The 25,099-nt window shown below is 33.7% G+C and overlaps 1 protein-coding gene across 7 annotated transcripts in view; it reads left to right on the top strand.

Moving 5' to 3' along the window:
- The window catches only part of tweek (transmembrane protein KIAA1109 homolog tweek), a 204,308-nt gene that overhangs the window by 52,003 nt on the left and 127,206 nt on the right, over nucleotides 1–25,099 (top strand). For 6 of the 7 annotated variants that reach the window (XM_072522926.1, XM_072522925.1, XM_072522922.1 and 3 more), the window contains exons 21-28: nucleotides 65–332; nucleotides 3,167–3,395; nucleotides 3,446–3,589; nucleotides 3,718–4,080; nucleotides 7,092–7,516; nucleotides 8,437–8,614; nucleotides 9,095–9,379; nucleotides 19,890–20,007. In XM_072522926.1, coding sequence (XP_072379027.1) covers nucleotides 65–332; nucleotides 3,167–3,395; nucleotides 3,446–3,589; nucleotides 3,718–4,080; nucleotides 7,092–7,516; nucleotides 8,437–8,614; nucleotides 9,095–9,379; nucleotides 19,890–20,007 — 2,010 coding nt within the window. Of the gene's footprint in view, nucleotides 1–64; nucleotides 333–3,166; nucleotides 3,396–3,445; nucleotides 3,590–3,717; nucleotides 4,081–7,091; nucleotides 7,517–8,436; nucleotides 8,615–9,094; nucleotides 9,380–13,829; nucleotides 13,873–19,889; nucleotides 20,008–25,099 lie in introns of all 7 variants that reach the window. The other variant, XM_072522924.1, reaches the window with a different exon arrangement.

The following is a 25,099-nucleotide window of genomic DNA, read 5'->3' as shown; positions in this document are numbered from 1 at the left end:
TTTTTTACTTTTTAATTCTTTTTATATTTAATTACTAATTTTTTGTTATTTAATGTTAAATTAGGTGCCAGATTTGTCCCAAATATGGAGACCGTAAACGATGGCATAACATCTCTCAAAATGGTTTCGAGGTCCGATAACAACAAAACTCCTACTTCTCCTTTTATATATGTTTGGGATCAGGAAGAAGTTGAAAACGATTCCGGGTCTTTTCAAGAAGAGGAATTATTAAGTTGTCACGGTGATGGCTGTTCAAGAACGACATTAATTGTTAAGTTAAAAGGGGACTTAGATGTTATGATTAGTCCATTGCTATTGGAAACATTGCAAAAGTGAGTATTTCAACTTGTATAAGAAAGTATTCTTTAATTTTTATACAGTATTGGAACGCCAAGAAATGAATATGCAAGAGGTAGTTGCTTGTTGCCACTCTTTCCTTTAGTAGATTCATTATTTTGCTATGTTTATGATTACAGAAAAAATATATAATCTAATGATTACAGAAATCATTATATGAGCATAAAAAAATAATAATGATTACAGAAAAAAGACGAAATAGATGAATCTGGCAAAACAATAGAAATCCGTTATATCAAAGAAACAAATGGATTAACCTGCGAGCTGATGAAAGCTTTACAATAAATAAACAGGAGAGCTCCCATTTATATATTACGCTGTTACCCCTTGACGATTACTCATTTAAACAGCCATACCATTTAAACGGCATTATTCCCATAAGAAATACAGATAAAAGGTTGGTACGTCCTAACCTTGAAAAATCGGGAGTTTTCGCTGTACACGTAGTAGATGCTTTCAGTGCTGTCGGTTAACAAAACAAAAGCTCGACCAATATGTCGAAGTCTTCTTAAATGTTTCATACCTATTATTGTCTATAAAACTCTTCTCCTCCACAGAAGTACTACAGGAAATAAAATTGTTAAAATCACGTAAAGCCCTTGGACACAGTTTGATAGTAATGATATCTTGAAGAACTTTTAAAGCAATAGGATTATCTAATTGAAAATGGCTATATTTGAAAGACTCTTGCGCAAAATAATAGAAGAAATGGTCCCTCTAAACGATTTATACCGAATCATGAATTTAAATTTACAAGAAAATATTCAACAATACAGATTAAAACAAGTTAAGAAGAAAAAGAGTCCTAAAGTTTAATGTTTTTAGATCTCAACAAGGATATGACGGCTGGTGGACTACTTTGTAAACTAAATATCTTCCTACCCTATCGATTTTATATTATCCTGATTACAGATCAGGAGTTCCTCAGGTGAGCGTACTTGGCATTTTCCTTCACCTAATATTTACTGCAGGTCTCCCACAATTTGACAACATTATAACAGCTACATTTGCAGATACTAACCTCAAACGTGGACCCCAGGGAGCATTTGCAATAACATTTGGGTGCCCTTTTTAGATGGCTATAGAATCGAAAAATAATGTTAATACCAACAAATCAGTTCAAATGGCGGCACCGACAAAAATTTCAATTTCTAATTTAACTGAGCTGCCACCGTGCTTCGGAGGGCACGTAAAGCCGTCGGTCCCGGCTACGAAAGTAGTCGTTAAGTCATGTTAGGGGCGCTTGCGCGACCTGAAAACCCTAACACTAGACCTTAGCCAGAAGGTTACACGAACTTTTTTTAGTTCAAATGGCAGGTACCACAAAAAGAAGCAACGAATTCAAGTTAACACATATAAAAACTATATACCCGTGAAGATTGCGATCAAATCTTGGATTACACTTGGAAGGCAAACTGTTATCGAAAACGCAAATAAAAACAAAGACCAAATAAACGAAATAAAAGTCCAAACTATCTCTTTAAAAACAAACTTAAGCCAATTTGGACATGCGAAGGTTGTCTTTTTACTTTGGCATACAGCCACAAAGAAAATGTCCAAAGATGCCTCTATCTCTCAGTATATTACACGGCGGTCATCCTTAATTAGCTGACGAACCGCATCAATGTTTTGCTGTATGACTGCTGTTTTGGATGAACCTGGCATGGCATGGATTCGTCACTGAGACTGAAGCGACCACATGGAAATTTGAAGCGGGAAATAGTTGACTGGTGTGATACTTCATTCCCAAACATAAAAACCATTTCAGAGAGACATTGCTGTAGAGATAATCCTCTCCGAAAATTGTAAACAATTATTGCTCGAAAATGTTCTCGGCTAAAATCCATTTTTCGACCGACTTGCTAATTTAAAAAATTCACTGTATGTACACGACTTGTATCACAATGAAACTCTCGATTTATGTCAACAAAAGATTGAGGTTACGTTTGTGTCGGAAGGTTTTATTGGTGGTGCCCTCTAAGCAGTTATAGGCAAAACTAAAAAACCAAACCTCATATGTGATTAAATCGGATTAAATCAACTACGGAAACCTTAAATAGGGTGTAAGAAAACAAGCAAATAAAGTAGCTTATATATTAGGATGTAGGGATACGAAAATAGATACAGCAGAAATAAAAAGAGTATCTATAACGTCAGAGATGAGAGCCTTGAGATCAGTTTCTGGAAAAACAAGAAGAGGCAGAATATCAAATAATCATATAAGAGATCTCTGTCAAATACCGGACATCAGCATGTTACATGAATACATAATGAGAGACTACCCCAAATAGCAAACGATTTAAGACCAACAGGCTCCAGAGCAAGAGGACGAAATAGCTGGCAGTTAACGTCACAAATACAACTTCGGCCTTAAGATCGAACGAGAACATGCCTTTGACCTAATAGAAGATATTTTTATAAAGTCGATGGTTAGTACTGCCTTAATGTAAATATTTTTTATGATACATTGTACTTCCGAGCTTATAATCCGTTGTCTGGAATTGCTTCTTCGTCACATTTTTTCTTCGGATACGGTAAACATCAAAGGTGAGGCGACAACGTTCCTAGTGTTTTTTTCGAAAGATAGCGCATCGCTGGCGGTTAGAAATTCACAGAAAATAGAATGGATAAAAAAGAAAAATATAGGTGAAAAAGTAATGTCACTTTAGAAAAATTGACTTGAACTACAATTCAGTAGAACGGTGGTATATAAAAATCATTATAATGGTAGTCAATCTTCGGAATAATTTACATAATATATTACACCACAGTATATTTAGATCTCTGTAATGAAAGTTTTTATTTTCAGATTTATTGATGCTCTTACACCAACTGTAGCTAATTTACATCCCCTAACTGTCATAAACCATCTACACACTTCATGTATAGGACAAGTCGAATCAGCTAATATCTTAAAAACAACTGACAATGTTGCCAAGTTATGCCAACCTCCTAGCGAAGACGGTAAAGTTAAAGCTCTTAATGTGTACGAAGAAACTGTTAAAACACAGTTGCAGGCTGCAATATTTTTACCAAAAGTAAGTAACATTCATATAAATTAATAGTTGTTCTGAATTATTCATTTTAGGTTAATGTTACATTACTACAAGTATCGATTGTTGAAGAGATTATATCATTTTCGGCACTGGATAATATTAAAGATTTAACATGTGTATCGCTGTTCTCAGTTTGTTTTGATAATATCAACGTGAAATTACATTGTGACAAACAAGTAAGTATATGATTTTAAGCCTATATTTTTCACATAATTGCTTTGAGTCCAGCGTATTTATTTTTTTGATCTAAAACAAAGTGAATTAATTTTATTGCTTATATTAACATTTTCTTTTTATATTATAGGCTAAGGAAGTACTCCAGAAATTTCTAAGACCGGCTGTTGTACGTAGTGGAAGCAAAAAGGGAGCGAACAGAGCAAAGATTTTGCTTGGATTCCAAACTAATACTAACTCTGACGTAATTCAATGCGATCCTGTTTTTATCGAAAGTTGCGAGAAACAACAGCAACAATTAGTAATCAGTCTAAACGTTGGAAAAATGCATGCTCAATTACGAAGACTGAGAAATGAAAGTTCACTGTTAGATGACGCTATTATTACTGCTATACCAACTTATAAATCTAAAGTACTCTTTACTCCGACAAAAGTTAGATCGCTTTATAGAGGCATGGAATATTATCTACAATCGCCGGATACTGAAAGTCACGTAAGTTGTTACTAACTGTTTTTCTTTATTAGTTTTATATTTATGCACAAAAAAAATCCCAACCTGACCCCAGCCCAACCACCGAATTTTATTTATTTACTTGGAAATTAATTTATTCGATTAATCTTGAACAACTTGACATTTTAACGTTAATTGCTGGTAATTTTTAAGCGAGTATTCTACCCTTGTCGAAGGAGAAGAATCACCTTATACAGCATCCAATCGAATGAGTGACCGATATGACTCTTTTTTCATTGTCTAAAATCCGCGGACACCTTCTCTTCCACATGCGGTCAAAACAAAACTACGAGTCCTGTTCGGCTGAAATTTTGACATTAGCCGTCTACGACACAACAGTAGATTTCTCTTGCGATAGTGGCGCCATCGGGTGGTGAGGCCAAGTGCTTATCGGACCGCCTACGTATAACCAACATTTTCGTAAAAATTTACTAAATAAAAATATTCTGCATGTACCTTAATAAATTCATTAATCCAAATCATCAATTCAGTTGCCTTCTTGCTTGGTAATTGGCACATACTGTCTTAAAATTATTTTCTCATCTTCTGCTTCAATGCAAAACTGCTTTCAGAAATATCCGTAGCGGGAATAAATAAGCCATTCTTCAATGAACTAAACTTTTTTACTTTTTCCTGGTAAAAATTATTCTTAAATTATTGTTTATAAAAAAATTGTCACGGAAATAATTTACTAGGATATTAAAATTATAAAATTATATTGGTATTATATTATTATAATATTTATAATAATTATATTATTATAAAATTAAAATTATAGTATATTTAATACTTTAATATGTCACTTCCTCTAAACTGACAGGAGTTCTAAACTTATATACTTTTTTGTCATTTCTATAATTTACTTCATTCTCTTTTTTATTTTTTTTATGCTTCTAGTGGTTGTGTTCATAGGATGTTTTATTTTTCTATCAGCTGCGTAGCATAATTCTCATTTATTAACACAAGCATATATATATATATATATATATATATATATATATATATATAAATTAAGGATCACTCGGATGAGTGGTGGGTTTTTTCGGTCAAAAGGTGGAGAAAAAAGACAAAGTTGATGGCTACTTCATCTATTTATTGAAGACGTTTCGCTTTCTTAATCAGAAAGCATCATCAGTTCATCTAAAAAGAACAATATGAAAAAACCACACAAGCATGGAAAAGTTGTTACATGTGTTACCTCAAAAAGATATGTAGCAGTCAGTGATATTAAAGTTGTAAAGACGCTTAAGTAAATGGACATTATACGATTACGATGTATAAACAATAAATTGAACTAAATAAAGTTAACAATTTGTTCAAACTAAGCACAGCAAAAAGAACATGTGGTGTTTTTTATAAACATGTATAAGTAAAAAAACATTGAAAAAGAGAATGAAGAACTAAGAAAATCATAGATGCACTTCCAACAATATAGCAATAGTTATGATTTAATTTTAACTTTAACTAGGAACAAAGAAACTTGGTTATGGAGCGATGAACTGCAACAGAAGGTTAGGTAGAATAAAGAGGTATGGAAGGTCTAAAAGACAGGAAGATAAGGATACATACAAGGTAGCAAAGAGGGAAGCAAAGCGCGCTGTAGCTACTGCTAAGGAAAGAAGGTCGGCAAAGCTGTATGAAGAGTTGGAAACACTCGAGGGGGCGAAAAGTTTATACAGTATTGTTAAAACAAGGGCCGAGTTATCAAAGAACTTAACTCACGTGCAGCAAATTAAGAGTGCGGATGGAAGAATGTTAAGATCCGATGTCGAAATAAAGCAAAGATGGTATGGGTACTTAAGAAAGTTGCTAAATGAAGAATACCAGATTACATATAGGAATAACAAGAGATGAGGTTGTCTTTAAATTTAGGATGAAGATGGTAAGGCTGTAGGACCTAATGGAATACCTGAGGAGGTTTGGAAGGCTCTAGGGGAGGAATGGGTTGATGTGTTGTGACAAATGATAAGTAGGATATATGAGGAAGAAGGGATGTCCTATAGAGGGATAAGTTAATATCGCACATAATGAAAATGATCGCACATAACAGTAGAGCTAAGTTAAGGAGGGAGACATCGATAGACGAACAGTTTGAGTTAATGCCAGTAAGGATGACAACGAGTGCCTTTGCTTTGAGACAGTTGATAGTAATATACGGCGAAAAGAAAAGGGAGCTATATTTAGTATTTATAAATCTTCAGATTGACCAAAAGTTTTCCAGTGACGGTTAGTTTGCATCAAGGCTCTTCCCTGAGTCTCTACCTGTTTAATCTTGTTATGAATGTACTGAGAAAGAAGATACTGGAGGATGATATCGTGTTAGTGGATGAGAGCAAAGAAATGTTCGAAAAGTTGAAGGGTTGGAGAAGAGCTACTGTAGGGTAAAGACTTAAGGTTAGCAGGTCGAAAACGGATGTGGTTGAGAGAAACTAGAGTGGTTGGAGACATTTAATTGCATATGGAAAACTAGGACGGGTAGGACAATTCAACTATGTACTGTAAACACCACACAGGAAGATCCAACAGTGACGTGTACCTCGCGCATGTGACGTGTGCCGACTGTTTCCGAAGAGGTGGCCAGTGACGTGATTATGCTTTTTATATAATTAATAGCACCGAATAGTTACCGCTGCGCTATTGACAACGTGGATAAATATGTAAACAAGGCGCTTGGATCGAATAGGTACGAAAAGAAGGATTTGCGTTTGATCTTCGTAACTGGCACCTACTGTACCTTGGTTCTACATAACGGAAAATGGGACACTAGATCGAGAAATTTCCCACAGGATACAGGCTAGTTGGTTTAACTGAAAGCGAATGAACGGTACTCTATGATCTAAAATCGGGGTCCTTTCCGGCGTGTAATGGTGAATATATTCATTAAAAGAAGTAAATGTTCTCGTTATGAATGATGTCGTGTGTCGTTTGTATTATATATAATATATTTTTACTTGTATTAAATTACGTAATTAATATAAAATTTTACTTTTTAGAGTATTCCTACGGACGATATAAGCATTGACGACAAACTCGGGTTTATAATGTTTGAATGTGGTCTTGAAGGTGTCGCTATTAAAATAGTTAAAAAATCACTATTTGAACATCTAGAAGATAATCCGCGTCCACCGGAAGTAACAGAACCTATTGATAATTCCGATAAATCGAATCACACGACACCGAAGCTATCCGAAGCCAAATCGCAAGGGCTCTTAACACCTAAACTTAAAGAAAAAGACAGAAAATCGACACAGGAAGACGTAAACGTTAAACCAGAAAGACTTAGCGAAAACAAAGAAGTTACAATTGTTCCTAAAGATAATGGCAATGTGTCGTCGTGTATAATTGAGTTTAAGGTAGTTTGGTTTAATTTTGCAGCTCCTCCAAGGGCTCCGATTACAAGGAAAATCGACTACACAAGGTATTTAAAATTTTCCTGTTTTATTTTATTAAGGGAATGGATAATATAAAACATAATAAACGCAAAACAGAAAAAGTCTTAGATAATTCCAAACTTAACTAACGCACGTTTAGGTTTAATATATAACCTCCAACATCTATCTACAGCGAATTATGATTTGCGATGAGTATTAAATTGGTAGATATGTTTAGGTTTCATTGTGACGCTCATTCAGTTATCCATGTCCTCCTCATTCCTTGAGCACTCGTCAGGGCGTGGTAACATTCTAAATATTATTGGATGCGATCATGTGCCATATTGACGGCTTCATGTAGGGATTTTCTCACCAGAGTCTTCATTTGATCTGCCCATCGTGTTGAAACCCTTCCTCTTGGTCTTCGGCCTTCTGCCTTTCGTTCTACTACCAATAGTTCCATGGTCCCCGTTCCTGTAGCTATGTGGCTGAAGTAAATTAGGTATGCTCGGTTTACTTTTTTTAATAGCCTGTCTTTTATATGAAGCTCTTCCAGAGCTTGACAGGTTGGTTTTATGTTCTGTCCAGGACACGCATAGAATTATTATATAGACCCACATTTCGAAGGCTTCGATCTTATTCCTATCGATTTTTTTGAGGATCCATGTTTCAGCTGCACATGTAGCAATGGGAAAAATAGGGCATTGACCAAACTGAGCTTAGTATTCCTTGTTATTGTTTGGTTTTTCCATATTTTAATCAGTTTAGCTGTTGCGGTTCGTGTCATTGCTAGTCTACTCTTGATTTCTGAGGAGCCATCGCCATTGTTAGTTTTCTATAGGAAGGCATAAAAATGCTAGAAACATCCATGCATTTATTAATTTACGATATTAAAATGAAAGTTTATTTATTAAGTACATAAATAATTTAAAAGGAATAATAATAAATTTTGTGTATGTGATTTTAGATTAGACTGGAATTTGTTAAGTACTGCATCACCAGCAATCAATGCTTGGATGAATCCAAGTAATAGACTAGCTATTAGGGTGGTACATATGGTGAGAACTATGTATAAAAGATCTACTGCTACTATAGCTTGTTTAATGGCTGAAGCTCTTGAAGGACAAAGAATAACGCTTTCCAAGGTAAAATTTCAATTATTTTATGCAACTAATTTTTTATTATCCGAAGCATATACTTTTATTAATATTATTAAATAAACGAAAACTGCAACCGATACAGAAAACCTGACGAAGGAAGTTTGTACTTTCGGATTCAAGAAAAAAAATATCTTCTCATTAAATAAATTATTGCTTATCTGTAATGTGATACCTGATTTACCATCTACTTGAAAAAACGCGTCTAAATAATAATGCCTTGGGTGATTTTTTAAAAAAATTGTTGATTTTTACGATTAGAAAATCAAAATTTTTTAGATGAAGTTATTTGTTTAGATCGATAAACTTTTGTGAGAGTTAATATTATTCCTCATAATATTTACATCTACATGTTCTGATAAAAATTTGATGACTTTTTCTGTCGTTGTATATTATTTATTGTCTAGTGTTTATTAACTTATTATAAAATTATATATAGTACTTAGTTTAATAAAATCATGTGTGTAGAGTCGCTATGGTAAACTGACGCCATTGGCCCAGACCCTACAAGAAGATCCAAGTCTTCAGCTGTGCTCAATTCTACAGAAATACTATTTAGAAGCCGAACCCCAATATATAGAATCAAATTTAAGAGAATCCGAAATTCCTCAACTATTTACTCTCAGACAGGGCGTAATTGTTTTAAGTAGACAATGGAAGAACACTTTGTATACACCTCTAATGCCACAACATTCCATAAAAAGCCGGATAAAACCAATTAACGTTACTATAACTGTACCTGATATACAAGAGGTAAGTTGTTTTAAGATTGTCGTTTCTTAATAGTAGATTGGTTCAAATGTTTTAGTATAAGAGTTATTTATGTCACGGTTATTATCAATAAAAAATATATAAAATGGGAAATGTTACTATTAGAGTAAACCTAATTGTATTTAAATATTTTTATATGAGATTGAGCCACAATTGATTGTTTTTTAACTAATGTTTGATGTTTCGATTTCCACCGCGGAAATCGTTTAAAAAAAAGGGTATTTCAAAAATTCTGCCAAAATGTATAACCAACAAGTTGTTAGTAGGTTATGTTATTCAAAAAACATTTTTCTACTCATTCTTCGCAAATCAGTTGATTAAAGTACATATTTAAAAATGATAAAACGATAGTGGCATTTTTGTAAATATTGCAAATAAGTTCGCTATACCCATGGTCAATCCTGCTGCCCTTCATTGCTTCTATAAGGCTGTCTATTTCGATCGTGTCGAACGCTTTATGAGTGTCTTTACTGTATAGAGGTGATCATTGGTACCATAATTTGAACGGAATCCTGCCTGCTCTCTCAGTTGGTAGAAATCTAATTTTTTTCCAATCTTAATGTCAGTGAAGAGCTTCTATATGTGGTTCAATAGGCTAATAGGTCTATAATATTCTAGGTCTGTTCTATCTCCATTTTTGTGCAAAAGGATGGTTGTAGCATTGTTAAAAAAAACCCTACCAATAAAAATAAAACGTGGGATAAGGCAAGGAGATACATTGTTACCGAAATTATTCATAACGAAATTAGAGTATGCCTTTAAGATGATCAATTGGGACCACAGAGGAGTAACAATATACGGCGAAAAGCTTAACGATCTCCGTTTCGCAGATGACATTGTCCTTATCACAGATAATTTAGGTGCATGTTCGAAGGTGGGCATCAGAATGAACTTGACCAAAACTAAGACAAATATGGTCCCAATAACCATTTAACTATTTAAGACAAAGTGGTAGAACTGGTGGAGAAATATACGTATTTGGGTCATGAAATAAGAATCAGCAGGGATAACCAAACATGTGAAATCCAACGACGAATTACTTTAGCGTGGGCAGCCTTTGGAAAACTTCGAGATACACTTAGGGCCAACATACCAATTAGCCTCAAAAGAAAAGTATTTGACCAATGCGTATTACCGGTCATAACCTATGGGGCAGAAACTATGACTCTAACCAATGACCGAATAAGAAGATCTGCGAAGAAGGAGTATTGCTGATGTTGTGCATTTAACTAGTGTTCTAATTGATGTTTTTAATGCCTTAAATAATTAAATTCTAATTTCAGAAAAAAAATTTGTGGTAGGACTAGAACCTGTTTGTTTTCTTATGTTTAGCTTTCTTCTAAGTTCTTAAGCTTTAAATATCGTACCATCCGTTTGGTTTTCGCGTGTTTGGCTTCTGAGTCTTAGAGCATCTTACCTCTCTTTTATTTAACACTCTGGGTTCATCATATCTGAGTTGATTTGAAACGTGGGAAGTGGATTGAAAGTGCCAGTATTATTTGTATGACTAATCCTTACATAATTCGGCCTCCAAGGATTGTTTGCTTAAAATTTCAGGATAGTCATAAAAGCTACCGCCGAAACATACAATTCCAGCGGGGTAGACCTGTAATAGCCTTTAAATATACCGTTTCTGTACTGTTCAAGGTTCCTGTCATATTTAGAAAAACTTGTCTTTGTAGGGTGGTGAGTGAGGACGCACAAGATTACAAAGCCATCTTTTTCCACGAAAGTACTGATCCATTAGTAACTATCGGTCGTATCACTAATGTGTATAACTCACAGATTACCTTAGATTTCAACCGCCAGGATTTACCTACAACTCTTCTGCAGTTCCAGAAGAGTCTCGTAGCCCTGATGGTTATGTTGTTAATGTGAGTGTTCCATTTGAGTTTGGTATCCAGGGTTATCCCTAGATACTTGATCTCATTGGTTTTTTCTAGTTCCTTTCTAAATAATTTCAGTTCACACTGTCCAGTAAGCTTCTTCTTATTAGTAAAGGCTACTAGTATCTATCAAAACAAGCAAACCGGGGTTTGCTGAATTCTGTTGATTTTTGTATCAGTATGATAAATATTGAGTCCACCGTTGATTTAATAGCCTTAAATCTTTGTAGTTCCTTAGATATTGGCACCTTATTACTAGTTCCATTTGCCATATATATATATATATATATATATATATATATATATATATATATATATATATATATATATATATATTATGACTTATTCGAAGGTATTTTAATTGTTTTTATTAATTCAATATTTTTTTGATATAAGAATTTCGTAACATTTCCCATTAGAATCAATACCCGCACCGCAAAAAATAGAATTATTTTGCAAAACTACAAAAGAATTTTATGTTATTTTTATCTGATTGAATGTAGCGAAAAATGAGAGTAAGAACTTCAATATGCAATTCTGTTTTACTTAACAATTTCCGATTTGAAAGATGACAGAGGATAATCGAGATTTTATTTCCTTCATTTTTATTATATAATAATGTTTTTATATTATTATTATATAATAATATAAAATCATAAATAATAATAATATACGATTGAAGAAAACAAAAAATTAAATAAGAAAATAAAAAAAAATTGATTTGTGTAAAAAAGGATACAGATTGTCCTACGAATACACGATGTAACTGTGCAGGCTTTTAGAGACATATATGTATCATACTATAACAACTATAAATAAACTATAGCATCAAGCTCTATCAGAAGTAGATATACTAGCAAAATGAATTCGACTGATAAACAGACTTTTGTGTAAACTAGAGTAGGATTTTTTGTAATAGTGTAATATTGATAAATACGACATCGGTGATGATAATGAAATAATAACTAAGAAACAATAAACTTCAGGTATATATAGAATTGTATAAGACGATAATACTGAGATGTTTGAAATAAATTCAAAGATTTTAAGAAAAAATTACTCTAGTAATGACACCAAAAGGGACGATTGCTAAAGAGATGAAAAAAAATTCAGAAAATATAGTTACCTCATATGGTAATTATATGAGAAAATCTCATAGTATATTAAATAAAGACTGTGATAAAGACCCACCACTTGAGTTTTGTACTATATGACGAAGTATTTTTGTGATCAAAAAGGATTTTAGGAACTAGATTGATGAATAACCTGACATAGTACGAAATATTGAAACAGAGTTGTTTATATCTAGAATTTAATTATGCTTCAACTCAAAAAGTTGTGCCAAATTCAGAAAATTTCCACTAACTTTCAATTTTTTATCCTCAATATCTTGGTAAGTATAAAATCCATGACAAAATGGATAGAAATAAAATTATCCGCAATTGATTTCCCATCAAAAGTTTCTTGTGTAATTAGTAATTCGTATATATATATATATATATATACTAAGTATATAATATATATACTAAGTATATATATATATACTATATATATAACTAAGGTACACTCGAAGAGTGGTGGGTTTTTCGGCCAAGTGGAGAAATAAAAGACAAAGAAGGTGGCTACTTCATCTATTTATTGAAGACGTTTCGCTTTCTGCTCAGAAAGCATCAAGTTAAATTGCAAACTATACCTAGTTTCAATTAATTAGTTTATACAACGTTAACTCTGAATGTCCAGTTTCGTAAGTTTTTTCATTTTTTTAACATCATTGACTGCTACATGTCTTTGTAAGGTAACACACTTTTGTTGTAACTTCTCTATGGATGTTTGGTTTCATATTGTTCTTTTTAGATGAACTGATGATGCTTTCTGAGCAGAAAGCGAAACGTCTTCAATAAATAGATGAAGTAGCCACCTTCTTTGTCTTTTATTTCTCCACTTGACCGAAAAACCCACCACTCTTCGAGTGTACCTTAGTTTATTTTGGATTGACGGTCGTACTCCTTTTCTATATATATATATATATATATATATATATATATATATATATATATATATATTGGACGTTAAATAGTTTTGGTTTTTTGAAAAACCATTGTTTTGGCGACGTTTCGGCAAGGTCCCACTTGCCATTGTCAAGTCAGATTAGTTCTGACTATATATACATTATCGCGGCTCACGACTTTATTGTATAATAATTTCAAATTTTGTATACTAAATTTTCAGAAATTTGCGAGTTCTCTAAGCAAATTTCCAAAATTTCTGGAACTTTTTTTCGTAAATTTTTATTTTACGCTAGGGAATTAGTGTTATTACTGGCATAAGCAACTTTTGATAGAAAAATATATTGCAAACAATTTTACATTTATCCATTTTTGTTGTATGTATGATACTTTTTTATCATATAAAAGGAGGTGCACAAAATAGTGGCTTGAAAATCAATCAGGCCAAAGCAAAATTGGACAATTTGTAATAGTTTTAATGTTATCATGAAAATAGCTCTTATACTAATTTAATTTGTTCTATTTTTTGTGTTTCTTTAGGTGAACCAAAATTATGAGATTGGCTATAAAGTTGTAAGACACAGTAAGAAATTTGAATTTTTTTTTGAAACTTCGTCTAGTTTCTAGTCCATTAGCTTTTCTTGTCACAGCACTAACTCATTACTTCTGGTGCTACGTATTCATTAGAATAATTATAGCTTTCAAACAAGTAAATATATAGAGTACATTCGATTGACCGAAAAAATAGTTTCAGTTTTTGCTAATCGATGGTAGATACAGCTTTTAATGGTAATTTGAATACTTTTATATTGGCAATACTGTCTAATGATACGAGTTAAGTCTTTGGTTTTCTAATTTTAGAATCTTTAATTTATTTTATTTATTTGATGTAAAACACATACTTAACAAAGCAGTTATAAACAAAAAAATACTAATTATTGATTTAGTGTTAAAATTAGCCACCAATACACCTTAATAATGCATTTCAGTATTACTAAACTAAAAATAAACGCCTTTAAACACAAATTCTACTGTTTTTTCAGTTTATGTGATCTAATTTACATCTTTTATGGTTCCGAAAGTCTTTTGTATTGCGTCGGTTCCGTTGGTATTCTAACGTACGTGCTTCATATTGACGGGGTGCAGATAATACAATGGCTGATCATATAATCCAAGTAGAGACACAGAAAAATATAAGCATATGCTTACTGTAAATTCGGTAAATTTTGTGTGCGAGGACATTCGTACTGTGCGTAATACTGAAAAGGCGTTTAGGATTGCAAATTATAAAAGAAACTGTTTTATTTTATCAATATATTCGCTTCTTCTTCTAGTTCCATGACCGTTATCGATCGTTGGATATCATGTTGGCTACCATATTCGCTATCGTGACTTTATTGACAGCAGCTCTAAATAACGATGTAGTTGATTTTTCATACCATTGCCTTAGATTTTTCAGCCATGATATTCTTCTTCTACCAGGACCACGATTACCTTGGATGATCAGATGTAAAAAATCATATTTTTCAGGGTGTCTCATAATGTGACCGAGGTATTCCAGCTTGCGTTTCTTTATTATATTGACCAGTTGTGTTGTTTGGTTCAGCCGTCTAAGGACCTCCTCATTTCTTATTTTTTTCTACCCAGCTTATTTTCAGTAGTCGTCTGTATACCCACATCTCAAAGGCTCTCAAGCGTCTAAGGATAGCCTCAGTTAGAGTCCACGCTTTCACTCCATACAGCAGGACAGGAAAGATGTAGCAAGATGTCATTCGAACTCGTAAGGTCAATGCTAAGATCGTGACTGCAAAGCACGTTTCTCATTTTTACAAAGGCAGCTCGGGCTTGTTCTATTCGGCTTTTAATTCCTGCGGTTGGATCCCAGCTCTCATTGATATTACTGCCGAGATATACGAGTTTCTCTACTCTGTCCAGTGTGGCATCTCCGACTTTTATACCGTCATCCTGTATATAATTTTGTTTGCTAACTATCATATATTTAGTTTTCTTAACGTTGAGTTTTAATCCATACTGATCACAAGTCTGTTTTATTTTGTTCGTTAGATTTTGAAGGTCTTCTCCGCAATTAGCAAGCACTAAGGTATCGTCGGCATATCTAATATTGTTGACGGCAATATACAGCCTTGTCTCTTTTTATATTTATTTCATCCGACAGTTCTTGTTCAACCTTTATTCTTGCCACTTGATGCCAGTATAGATTTGTAATTACTCGTAGATCTTTATCGTCCAATCCAGCTGTTTCCAATATTTCTAGCATTTTGTTATGTCGGACTTTGTCAAAAGTCTTTTCAAAATCGATTGCACAAATGTACACATTTTGATTTATATCTCTGCATCTCTGTACTAGCACCTGTATACTAAACAAGGCTTCTCTTGTACCCAAGCCACTCCTAAACCCAAATTGAGTATTGCTAATTCTGTCCTCTAACAGCGTGTAAATTCTGCTGTGTATTACTCGCAGGAAGATCTTCAAAACGTGACTCATCAGACTTATTGTCCGATAATCACCGCATGTCTTTGGACGATGTTTCTTAGGTATGTCTTAGGTATGTTTCAAATGTCGACTTTAACCAATCAGTTGGTAATATCCCAATATCATAAATTCTGTTAAAGAGATTACACAGAGCTTTAATTCCATTTTCTCCCAAAAACTTTAGTATTTCAGCACTTACTTCATCGGGGCCAAGTGCTTTTCCATTTTTTGCCGTTTGTATTGAACGTGTAACCTCACTTTCTGTTATGGATGCACCTGATATAGCAATCGGTGTATAGTGGTCTACTGTCTCATCTTCAAATAATTCAGAAATGTAGTTTTCCCTTTCTTTTAACTGTTCATTGATGTCTAATATTCTGTGTCCGTTTCTGTCTTCTAAAGTTTGGGATACTTGTTTCCGTTTGTTTTCAGCGACCTCTTTTAATTTCTTGTGCAGATGAAATGTATCGTGTTTCTTTTTATATTGTTCAATTTAATTACATTCTTTACTATGAAATTGTGTTTTCGCGTGTCTTATCTTCTGCCTGATTATTGCGTGGAATCTCTTGTATTCGTTTTTATCTTTATTTCTGACTTCTCTTCTTTGATCCATAAGTCTCAGTATTTCTTCTGTCATCCACCCTTGTTTTTTTCTTGCTTTTAGCGCACTCAATTTTGTTTCTTGAACAGTCTTTAAGATGTCTTTAATTCTCGTCCAGTTTTCCTCAGTACTTTCCTCTTTGCTTAATGTTAACTTCATTTTTTAATATACTAGTTATTTCTTGTTTTACAGTATCATTTAACATCTTTTCTCTATCAGTAGTAACTGTTTGCTTATTCGTCCTTGCAACTCTTTTTAATCTTAGTCTTATTTTTCCTACTAAAATATTGTGATGTGTTGGTACATCTGCGCCTGGATATGTTTTTACTGCTAATACTGAATTTCTGTATCTCTTATTTATACATATGAAGTCTATTTGGTTACGAACAACTCGTTCAGGTGTATCGGCTGGTGATTTCCAGGTGTAAAGACGACGTTTTGGAAGTTTGAAAATTGTGTTTGTTATTCTTCTTCTCATTGCGCCGTCTCCTTTCAAAGGTTGGCCATCCAAATGGCAATTGTAGTTTTGCAAATTGCTGCGCGAAAGATCTCTGCGGATGAGCGGTCGAACCATCTCCTCAGGTCTTTCAGCCACGAGTTCTGGCGTCTTTCTACTAATCTTTTGCCCTGTACTTTTCCTTCCAGTATAACTTGAAGTAATTCATATCTTTCGCCTCTCAACACATGACCCAAGTATTGCATTTTCCTCTCTTTGATTATTCTTAGTAATTCTTTTTGTTTACACATGCGACGAAGTACCTCAACATTAGTAACTCTTTGTACCCATGGAATCCTCAACATTCGTCTGTATATATACATCTCAAAGGCATCTATTCTTTTTTCTATTTCAGAGTCCATTGTCCAACTTTTACAGCCATACAGTAAGACAGAAAAAACGTAACATCTGATCATTCGGATTCTAAGCTGTAGACTAAGGTCTGATCTTGTAAAAAATGTTTTCATGCTCATGAATGTTTTCCTTGCTTGTTCGATTCTTGATAGGATTTCTTTTTTTGGATTACACTGACTATTGATATTTGTTCCCAAATATTTTATGGAATTTACCTGTTCTATTATTTGACCCTTGGCATACACCTGTATGTTTATACTGTATATTTCGCTGTGGTGAACTACCGCATTTATTATATATTGTAGTTCTTGTGCGTTGCTGATTCCGTTAATCTTAATTCCGCCTTGGACCTCGTCTAATGCTTCTCTGAATATAGACTCCGAATACAAATTAAAGAGTAGCGGTGATAAGACGCAACCCTGTCTCACTCCTCGTCGGATTTGTATGTCTTCGGATGTTGTGTGCTCTATTTCAATTGTTGCCGTTTGGTGCCAGTATAGTTCTGAGATAATTCGCAAGTCTTGTTCGTCAACTCCAGTTGTTCTCAGAATTTCGATCATCTTTTGATGGTTAACGCAGTCAAATGCTTTTCGATAGTCAATAAAACATGCATATACATCTACATTCATGTCTCTGCATCGTTGCGTTAACACATTTAAAGCAAAAAGAGCCTCTCGTGTTCCCAATCCGTTTCGAAATCCGAATTGAGTGTCACTCATCTGGAACTCGCACTTCTTGTAAATTCGTGTATGGATAATTCTGAGAAAATTTTTAAGGACATGAGACATCAAGCTTAATATTCGATAATCATCGCATTGTGAGGAATTCGATTTTTTTGGTAATGCTACGAATGTTGATTTTAGCCAGTCTGTTGGTATTTTACCTGTGTCATATATCTTATTGAATAGTGCTGTTATTAAATCTAGGCTTTTACTTTCGTTATCTGCAATTAGTTTTACTATTTCGACATTGATATTGTCTGGACCGGTGGCTTTTCCATCTTTCTGAGATTTTACTGCATGGATCACTTCTTCTTTGGTTATTTCTAGGCCTTTTTCATTTATTCGATTATCTGTGGACGGTTGAGAACAAGGTCTATCGTCGCCAAAAAGAGCTTGTATGTATTTTTTCCATCTCTCTAGTTTGTCTTCTGTACCCATAATTATTTCGTTATTATCATTTTTTAATATTGTTGCTTGTCTCTTTTTGTGTCTACCTGTCATTTCTTTTACTTTTTTATGAATATTAAAGGTGTCGTATTTTTCCTGAAGTTGTTCGATTTCTAGGCATTTTGTTGACATCCAGTTTTCTTTCGCCTCACTGCACTTTTTTCTAATGATTTTGTTGATTCGCTTGTATTCTATTGGGCTTGTTTTATGTTTTCGTCTTACGTCCATGAGGTCCATGATCTCTTGCGTTATCCATTCTTGTTTTTTGTTGTGTTTTATGAACCCGATGTCTTCTTCTTGTATCTTTGTTATTTTTGTTTTTAGAGCAGTCCATGTTACTTCAATGTCTGTCTGTACCAAGTTTGTTATTACTAATTGCTTTTCTACGCAAAAAGATGCCAACATATCTCCTCTTTCATTTCGTATTCCGAGACCATATTTTCCTATGACATCTTCCTGTTCACCTTCACCAATCTTTGCATTAAAATCTCCCATGATAATATTGAGATCGTGTTTCTTTTTAGGTGCTAATACTTTTTCTAAATCGTGATAGAATTTTTCAATTTCTTCTTGTTCATAGTCTTGTGTGGGTGCATATACTTGTAATATCTTCACATTGATTGTTGTTGATTGTATTTGTATCATCAGTATCCTGTCTGAGAATAGGACGACGTTTTTTACAGCTTTATCTGTTTCCTTCGACACAATTATTGTTACACCATTTTTGTGTTTTGAGCTGTCTTCTTATTCGCTTCTAAATATTATTAATCGACTCAATGATGTCGTTTGATGAAAGTTTTCAATAATCATTTTTAAGTACACACATCAGTTTCTTTAAAGCGTGAATACACGCTTGGGTTTCAACAAATTATCCTGTATATTGTATAGTCTTAGAGAAACCACTATTTTTTGTAGCTTTTGTCAAAGATGTCAAAAATGGACAAACTATCTTGTGGTGTCATACCCACTTTTGGGTAAATTTCGATCTGTCTCTTTTGCATATATGAGCTCAAGGTCTTTCAAACGTATTTATTTCCTTTTAAAATCTTAACTACTTAAACTTTTTATTGGAGATTAATTATAGTCACGTTCTTCAATAATGTTTGGTATTGGACCGTGAATTTGCAATATTACTTTATTAACAATATTAAAAATTTGTTTTAATAATCTCAGACCGATAACTCAAGGAGATTTATACACAATGTTTTTTTACTAAGTTTGCATTTAAACTTTTTTTTCTTTTAGTTTTATCACATAATTAACACATTTTGTTTGGTAAATTTTTATCATTTATGCATTCTATGTAACGTAACATTACACAAATATTATACACTGACAACATTTACAGTATTGCCAATTTATCATTTCGTTCAACAACCTTGTAGCACTAATCGGCAACTTTTTTTATTTGCTGTGCTCACAAAACCTTATTATTATCTTATTTCGAATTTGTCACCATATTTTTGTGCTTTTTTATCACGAACAGGAAACGTGCATGACGGACGGTGAGGTGAGCGGCAATGAAGAGCCCGATATTACCGACGAACATGCGCGGTTGCTACACGCTGGTATCATTCTTAAGCCAAACGCTCATAGAAACATGGGTAGGTTAGGTTATTTATCATTAGTTTCACTTTAGCTGTGTTGTGTTAGTTGTGCTCTGTTCAACATACACTCGATTTTAATAAAACAAAGAAATAATCTTATACAGGGAAGCGACGGCTAATTAATTACCAGGCTTTTTTTGAAGCTCTTGTCTAGAACAAGTAGTTGTCCGAGTGTCACATTTATATGTAACGTTGAAACTCGGACTGTTATTTTTAATTTGTAAACTATAATTTTTTTAAATATTTTAGATAAGTATATGTAAATTCTCCAACAAATGTTCAATCTTTTCAAGTTTTCCGGGATTATATGTCGAGGATCTGAAATTATTTCCTACTGAGGTTTCGTATACGACGTAACTCCAGGAAGAAATAATTTCAGATCATGGATTATAAGCCCACTCTCTATCATTACATTCATGTTTTCATGCATGTTCTAAAGACTCTAATTGTCCAGATGTACTGTAGTATATAAGCTTAGTTTACAATTTTCGTGGGTATTACTTTCTTGTTAGTTGCTGTTAGTTGTTCTTAGTAAATTCTTGTTCCATGACAAGCTAAGAACGTATGGTAGCTCCTAGCAAAGCTTGGCATGCTGGGCTAAGGCTAAAACCTGGGTGTCGCCTGGTGCCGTGAGTTGTTCCATGAGAACAACCTAGGAATGTATGGTTGCTACTAGCAGAGCTCCGCATGCCGGGCTAAGGCTAAAACCTGGGTGTTGCCAGGTACTCGGAGTTAGATTTTCATAGATTTCAGTCGGTCGTGCTACCTCACAGAATTGACAGCGATGACCGAGCATGAAGAGCGCGGTATCGGAGTAACTTATATCTTTTTTGCATATTCTGCGGGGTCACCTTAAACAGTTCAGGCTTTGCGAGCATGAGCGTTGGCTTGTCATCCCAGTGTGTTAAGTAAGTATTCCACTAAAATTGTCTTTAACTCCCGTCTAGACTGAAGTCACTGCGGAGTAAAGATATAAAAAAAGGAAGAAAATTAAAATATAAAAGACCGTGGTTAAAAATATTCTCCTTTATTGCACTGAAATATGGTGAATTAGTGAAAACAAACAAGAAACGAGTAGAAACAGTAGAATGGATGCAATCAGATCATCTTTATGTAGTTCTAGACAAGAATGAATCAGAAATGAAGTAATAAAGTAACGTACGTAAAGTAGTAACGAGTGTAGAAGGAAATATAACCCCAGTTATCGAGAAGAAACAACTGAGGTGGTATGGACATGTCCAACGTATGCCGGGAATAAGACTCAAAAAAAGTCATAGATTTGCAACCGCTAGGACGTCGAAAAAGAGTAAGACCTAGATTAAAGTAACAATGGCATGGAGTAAATAGGTCTATGAGCGAAAGAAATTTAACAACGAACGATTGCGAAGATAGAGAGAGATGACGTTTATTAGACATTGGACAAGGCTTATTACACAGCGAGGACAAGGTTGTAATAAGCTTTTTACTTGCTCTTGGCTTGGAATATTTTTCCAGTTGACTACATTAAGTTCCTTTTCCCATTTCCAGATATTCTCCACGTTGTGGGTTTTTGGTACACGAGAGAATGGCTCTGTTCACAGATACCAATCTGTACCAACAATTCCTTGATGCCCTGGTATCCACAACAAGTTATCGACTTATAAGTTGTAGATTTTAGAGCCTTCAGTGCAGCTTGACTGTAGCATACAAATTAAACAAATAATTTGTTTAATTTGTATTTTGTGACCAATTTCCGAGACGAAAATGGAAACGTTATTTATATAAAGTATTTTTAATTTAAACTGAAGGTCATGCCCTTTAAAGTATTATAGTTAATTTACTTCATTCCAAACCAAACGATGTTAACACCGATCAAGACACGACACTTTTATGTGTCAATCACAAATTCAAATGGATATCACCCGTCAACCGTTTCACAAATTCAAATGAATATCGTATATTCTTTCTAGCTATCTAGTGCTATGAAATTGGCTTGTTTTTTTATAATTCATAACAAAATTAAAAAGCTTCACTGACAATTGTAAAATAATCAGTTCAAACATTATAAACTGCACTTAAATGAATAATGTACAATTTCTCATAATTTTGAATAACAGCAGACCAGTGAGTACAAAACTGTAAGTAAGTACAAAACTCAGTACAAACTGAGCAATGCACCATGGTGTCTAATCATTTGCATAGCTCTGTAATTTTCAAAATGATTAAAATGAGAACAAATAAAATCGATGATCAGGTCTATAAAAAGAAAATATCATTTCCCACCAATGGAAAATTGTCAACAACAGCAAGTAATATTTACTAATAATAATAGTAGCAAGTAATATCAACAGTAAGTAACAAATAACCGAAGTACCAAATTTAATTTTCGAATATGGATGTAATGTTACTTTTGAGAAATTGGATATAGAGCAAAACTGGTCATATATTGCTTGTTTCTTTTTTGTGTAAGATTAATCTGAGTTCAAAACATATATCTACAAAAATCAAATAGAAATCCTAGTACATAGTCACGTAGAAATCAATGGAGTCAGCTTGAAAAAAAACTGGTAAATTAAATTTATTACATTATTTTCTATTTGAACTATTTTAATTATCTTTAATATATTTTAAAGAATCGTTAGACCTCTAATGTCAGTCGCATTATTTTTCAAAACTTGAATTGAACCCTAAAAATGAGCTGGAATATCAGTCAAATTTTAACCATAAAATGAAAAAAAAAAAAAAATATTAAGGAATCAAGACATTCGCATCATATTTGTTACCTTACGTGCCCTCTGAACACAGTGACAGCTCATTATCATTTTTAGAAATGAAAATGTCTTTGTTGGTGCCGAGGATCGAACTCGTGTGCTTTGGCTTAGAAGGCCACGGCCGCCTTTGTTGGCCTAGTAAAAGCATACGACCTAGTAAAAGCATACCAGTAAAAAACTATAGCAAGTCATGTAAAGCTCTCAAATAAATAAAATCATTGCAGCCGTAAAGCATTTATACAAACAAGCCACGAAAGAAATGAAAGGCAGAATTTACAAAACAGTCATCAGACCAATAATGACATACGCGGCAAAAACACGACCTGATACAGAGAGGACAAAAAGGATGTTAGAAACAGCAGAGATGAAAACACTTAAAAAAATGGATGGCAAGACGCTATGGGACAGAACTAGAAGTACAGATATACGACGTAGATGCAAGGTGACGAACATTAAGAACTGGATAAGAAATAGAAGAGTAGAATGGAACGATCATATAAGCCGAATGACAGCAAATAGAGTAGTAAAGGCGACAAGAGACGGTTCCTCAATAGGAAGACGATCAGTAGGAGGACCTCGAAAACGATGGAACGACAACTTACTGGAGGCACATTGAAAAACATACAGAGTCATGTCTACATAAAAAGAAGAAGAAGAAGAATAAACTATAGGGACAACACTCAAAAAAAAATAGAAGAAAGGATTGAAAGAGGAAAAAGTTTATAGGGTGTGTAAGTTCAAACCTGAGATCCAAAGATATATCTATAAGAAAGAAAATATATCCTCTTTAACTCAGTCTTTAAAAGTATTGTAATAGATGGATGCAAAACATGACAGCTAAACAAATCCCTAGAAAGACGCTCATTGATCATCAGAAAATCAAGACTTAAAAAAATATCTCAGTAAAAAAAACTACAAATTATTTATAAATAAAAAAATACCAGTAAGCAAACATCAGAATTGGCCTAGATACTTTTGAATCAATTGAAATTATCCGAGAAGTTAGATAAAGGTGCATCTTGTCACCACTGCTTTTTAATCTGTACTCCGAGCAAATTCTCAAAGAGGCACTTGGCAGGGTTGATGTCGGTATGTGTTTATTACGAGTTTTACGGAAGAACTTCAGTTATTAATTGACAGTGAGAACATCACTTATCTCGTTATAAATATAAATGGTAATTGAGATTTGACCAAAGAGATAAACATCCGCATTGAAAAGGCCAGAGCAGTGTTCTTCCGAATGAAAAAGAGGTATTAAAACGTTTACTTCCATCTTCTCCATCTAATTATTCAGGCAAAATATTTGGAAAGAAGGATCCCGGTCGAAGAAGAGTATCATGGTTCGTAACCTACGTGAGTGATTTAATCAGTCTTCGTCGTAACTATTCAGAGCTGCGGTGAATAAAATTATGATAGCCAATATGATAACAAACGTTCAGTAATAGACATGGTACGGAGAGAAGAAAAAAAATTGAATGAAATTAATAGTGTTAACAATATAAAATATATAAAATCTTTTCTTTCGTCGAAAGAACCATGATAACACACGCTTTTTTTCAGTTCGGTCGGTTTAATAACGCTTATTTAAAAGATTAAAAATTAATCACACAACATAATTATGGTTGCAAAAAAAAATATTTATTAGCGGTTCCTAATGTAATATCATCTGGAACAATAAGAAAACTATTAAATGAGGCCGAATTAAGCAGCAGGGCTTGTTGGCCATAGTCGCTGACCAGATGGGTTAGAGGATTGTTAGGAATTTCGTCTCCTTAATTCTTCTAGGACAGTAAGTGCTAGTTAATATTGGCATCTCAATGACTAAAATATTGTGTTCGCTGATGAAACGAGAGTAAGTTTCTACACTATCTGTTTGGTGACGGTTAATGTTTTGGAGTACATGTGCTACTACGCCCGGTGTGCGTTGATTATATGTGAGATCCGTAAATGCAGATTAATACCTCCATTCTTGAACACATAATGTCCATTGTTTCTATTCTTGTTCCGAATCGTTATTCATTCCAACAATTTACGATCCCTTTGGTGGTACAGATTTTCAACTATTTTCTTCTGTTAATATTGTACATTTCAATCATCATTTTTGACAACATAGGAATAAATGTGGTACTTGAGAATCAGGTCTTAAAATATTACATTAATCCATTCCATTAGTATTTCTTTACTCCTGTAGTGATCTTCCTTGAATTATCCAACCTCTTTGTATTTAACTTTTTTTCTATCATTTTCTTAATTTTTCTTAATTGCAAATATACCTACTCTTTCTATCTTTCCATTTTCTACTTGACTACATGTTGCCTCGAGTTAAATTTCACGCGCTC

This window comes from Diabrotica undecimpunctata, chromosome 2, assembly GCF_040954645.1.
Source record: "Diabrotica undecimpunctata isolate CICGRU chromosome 2, icDiaUnde3, whole genome shotgun sequence".
Taxonomy (NCBI): domain Eukaryota; kingdom Metazoa; phylum Arthropoda; class Insecta; order Coleoptera; family Chrysomelidae; genus Diabrotica; species Diabrotica undecimpunctata.
This window is presented reverse-complemented; position numbering and strand designations above follow the sequence as displayed.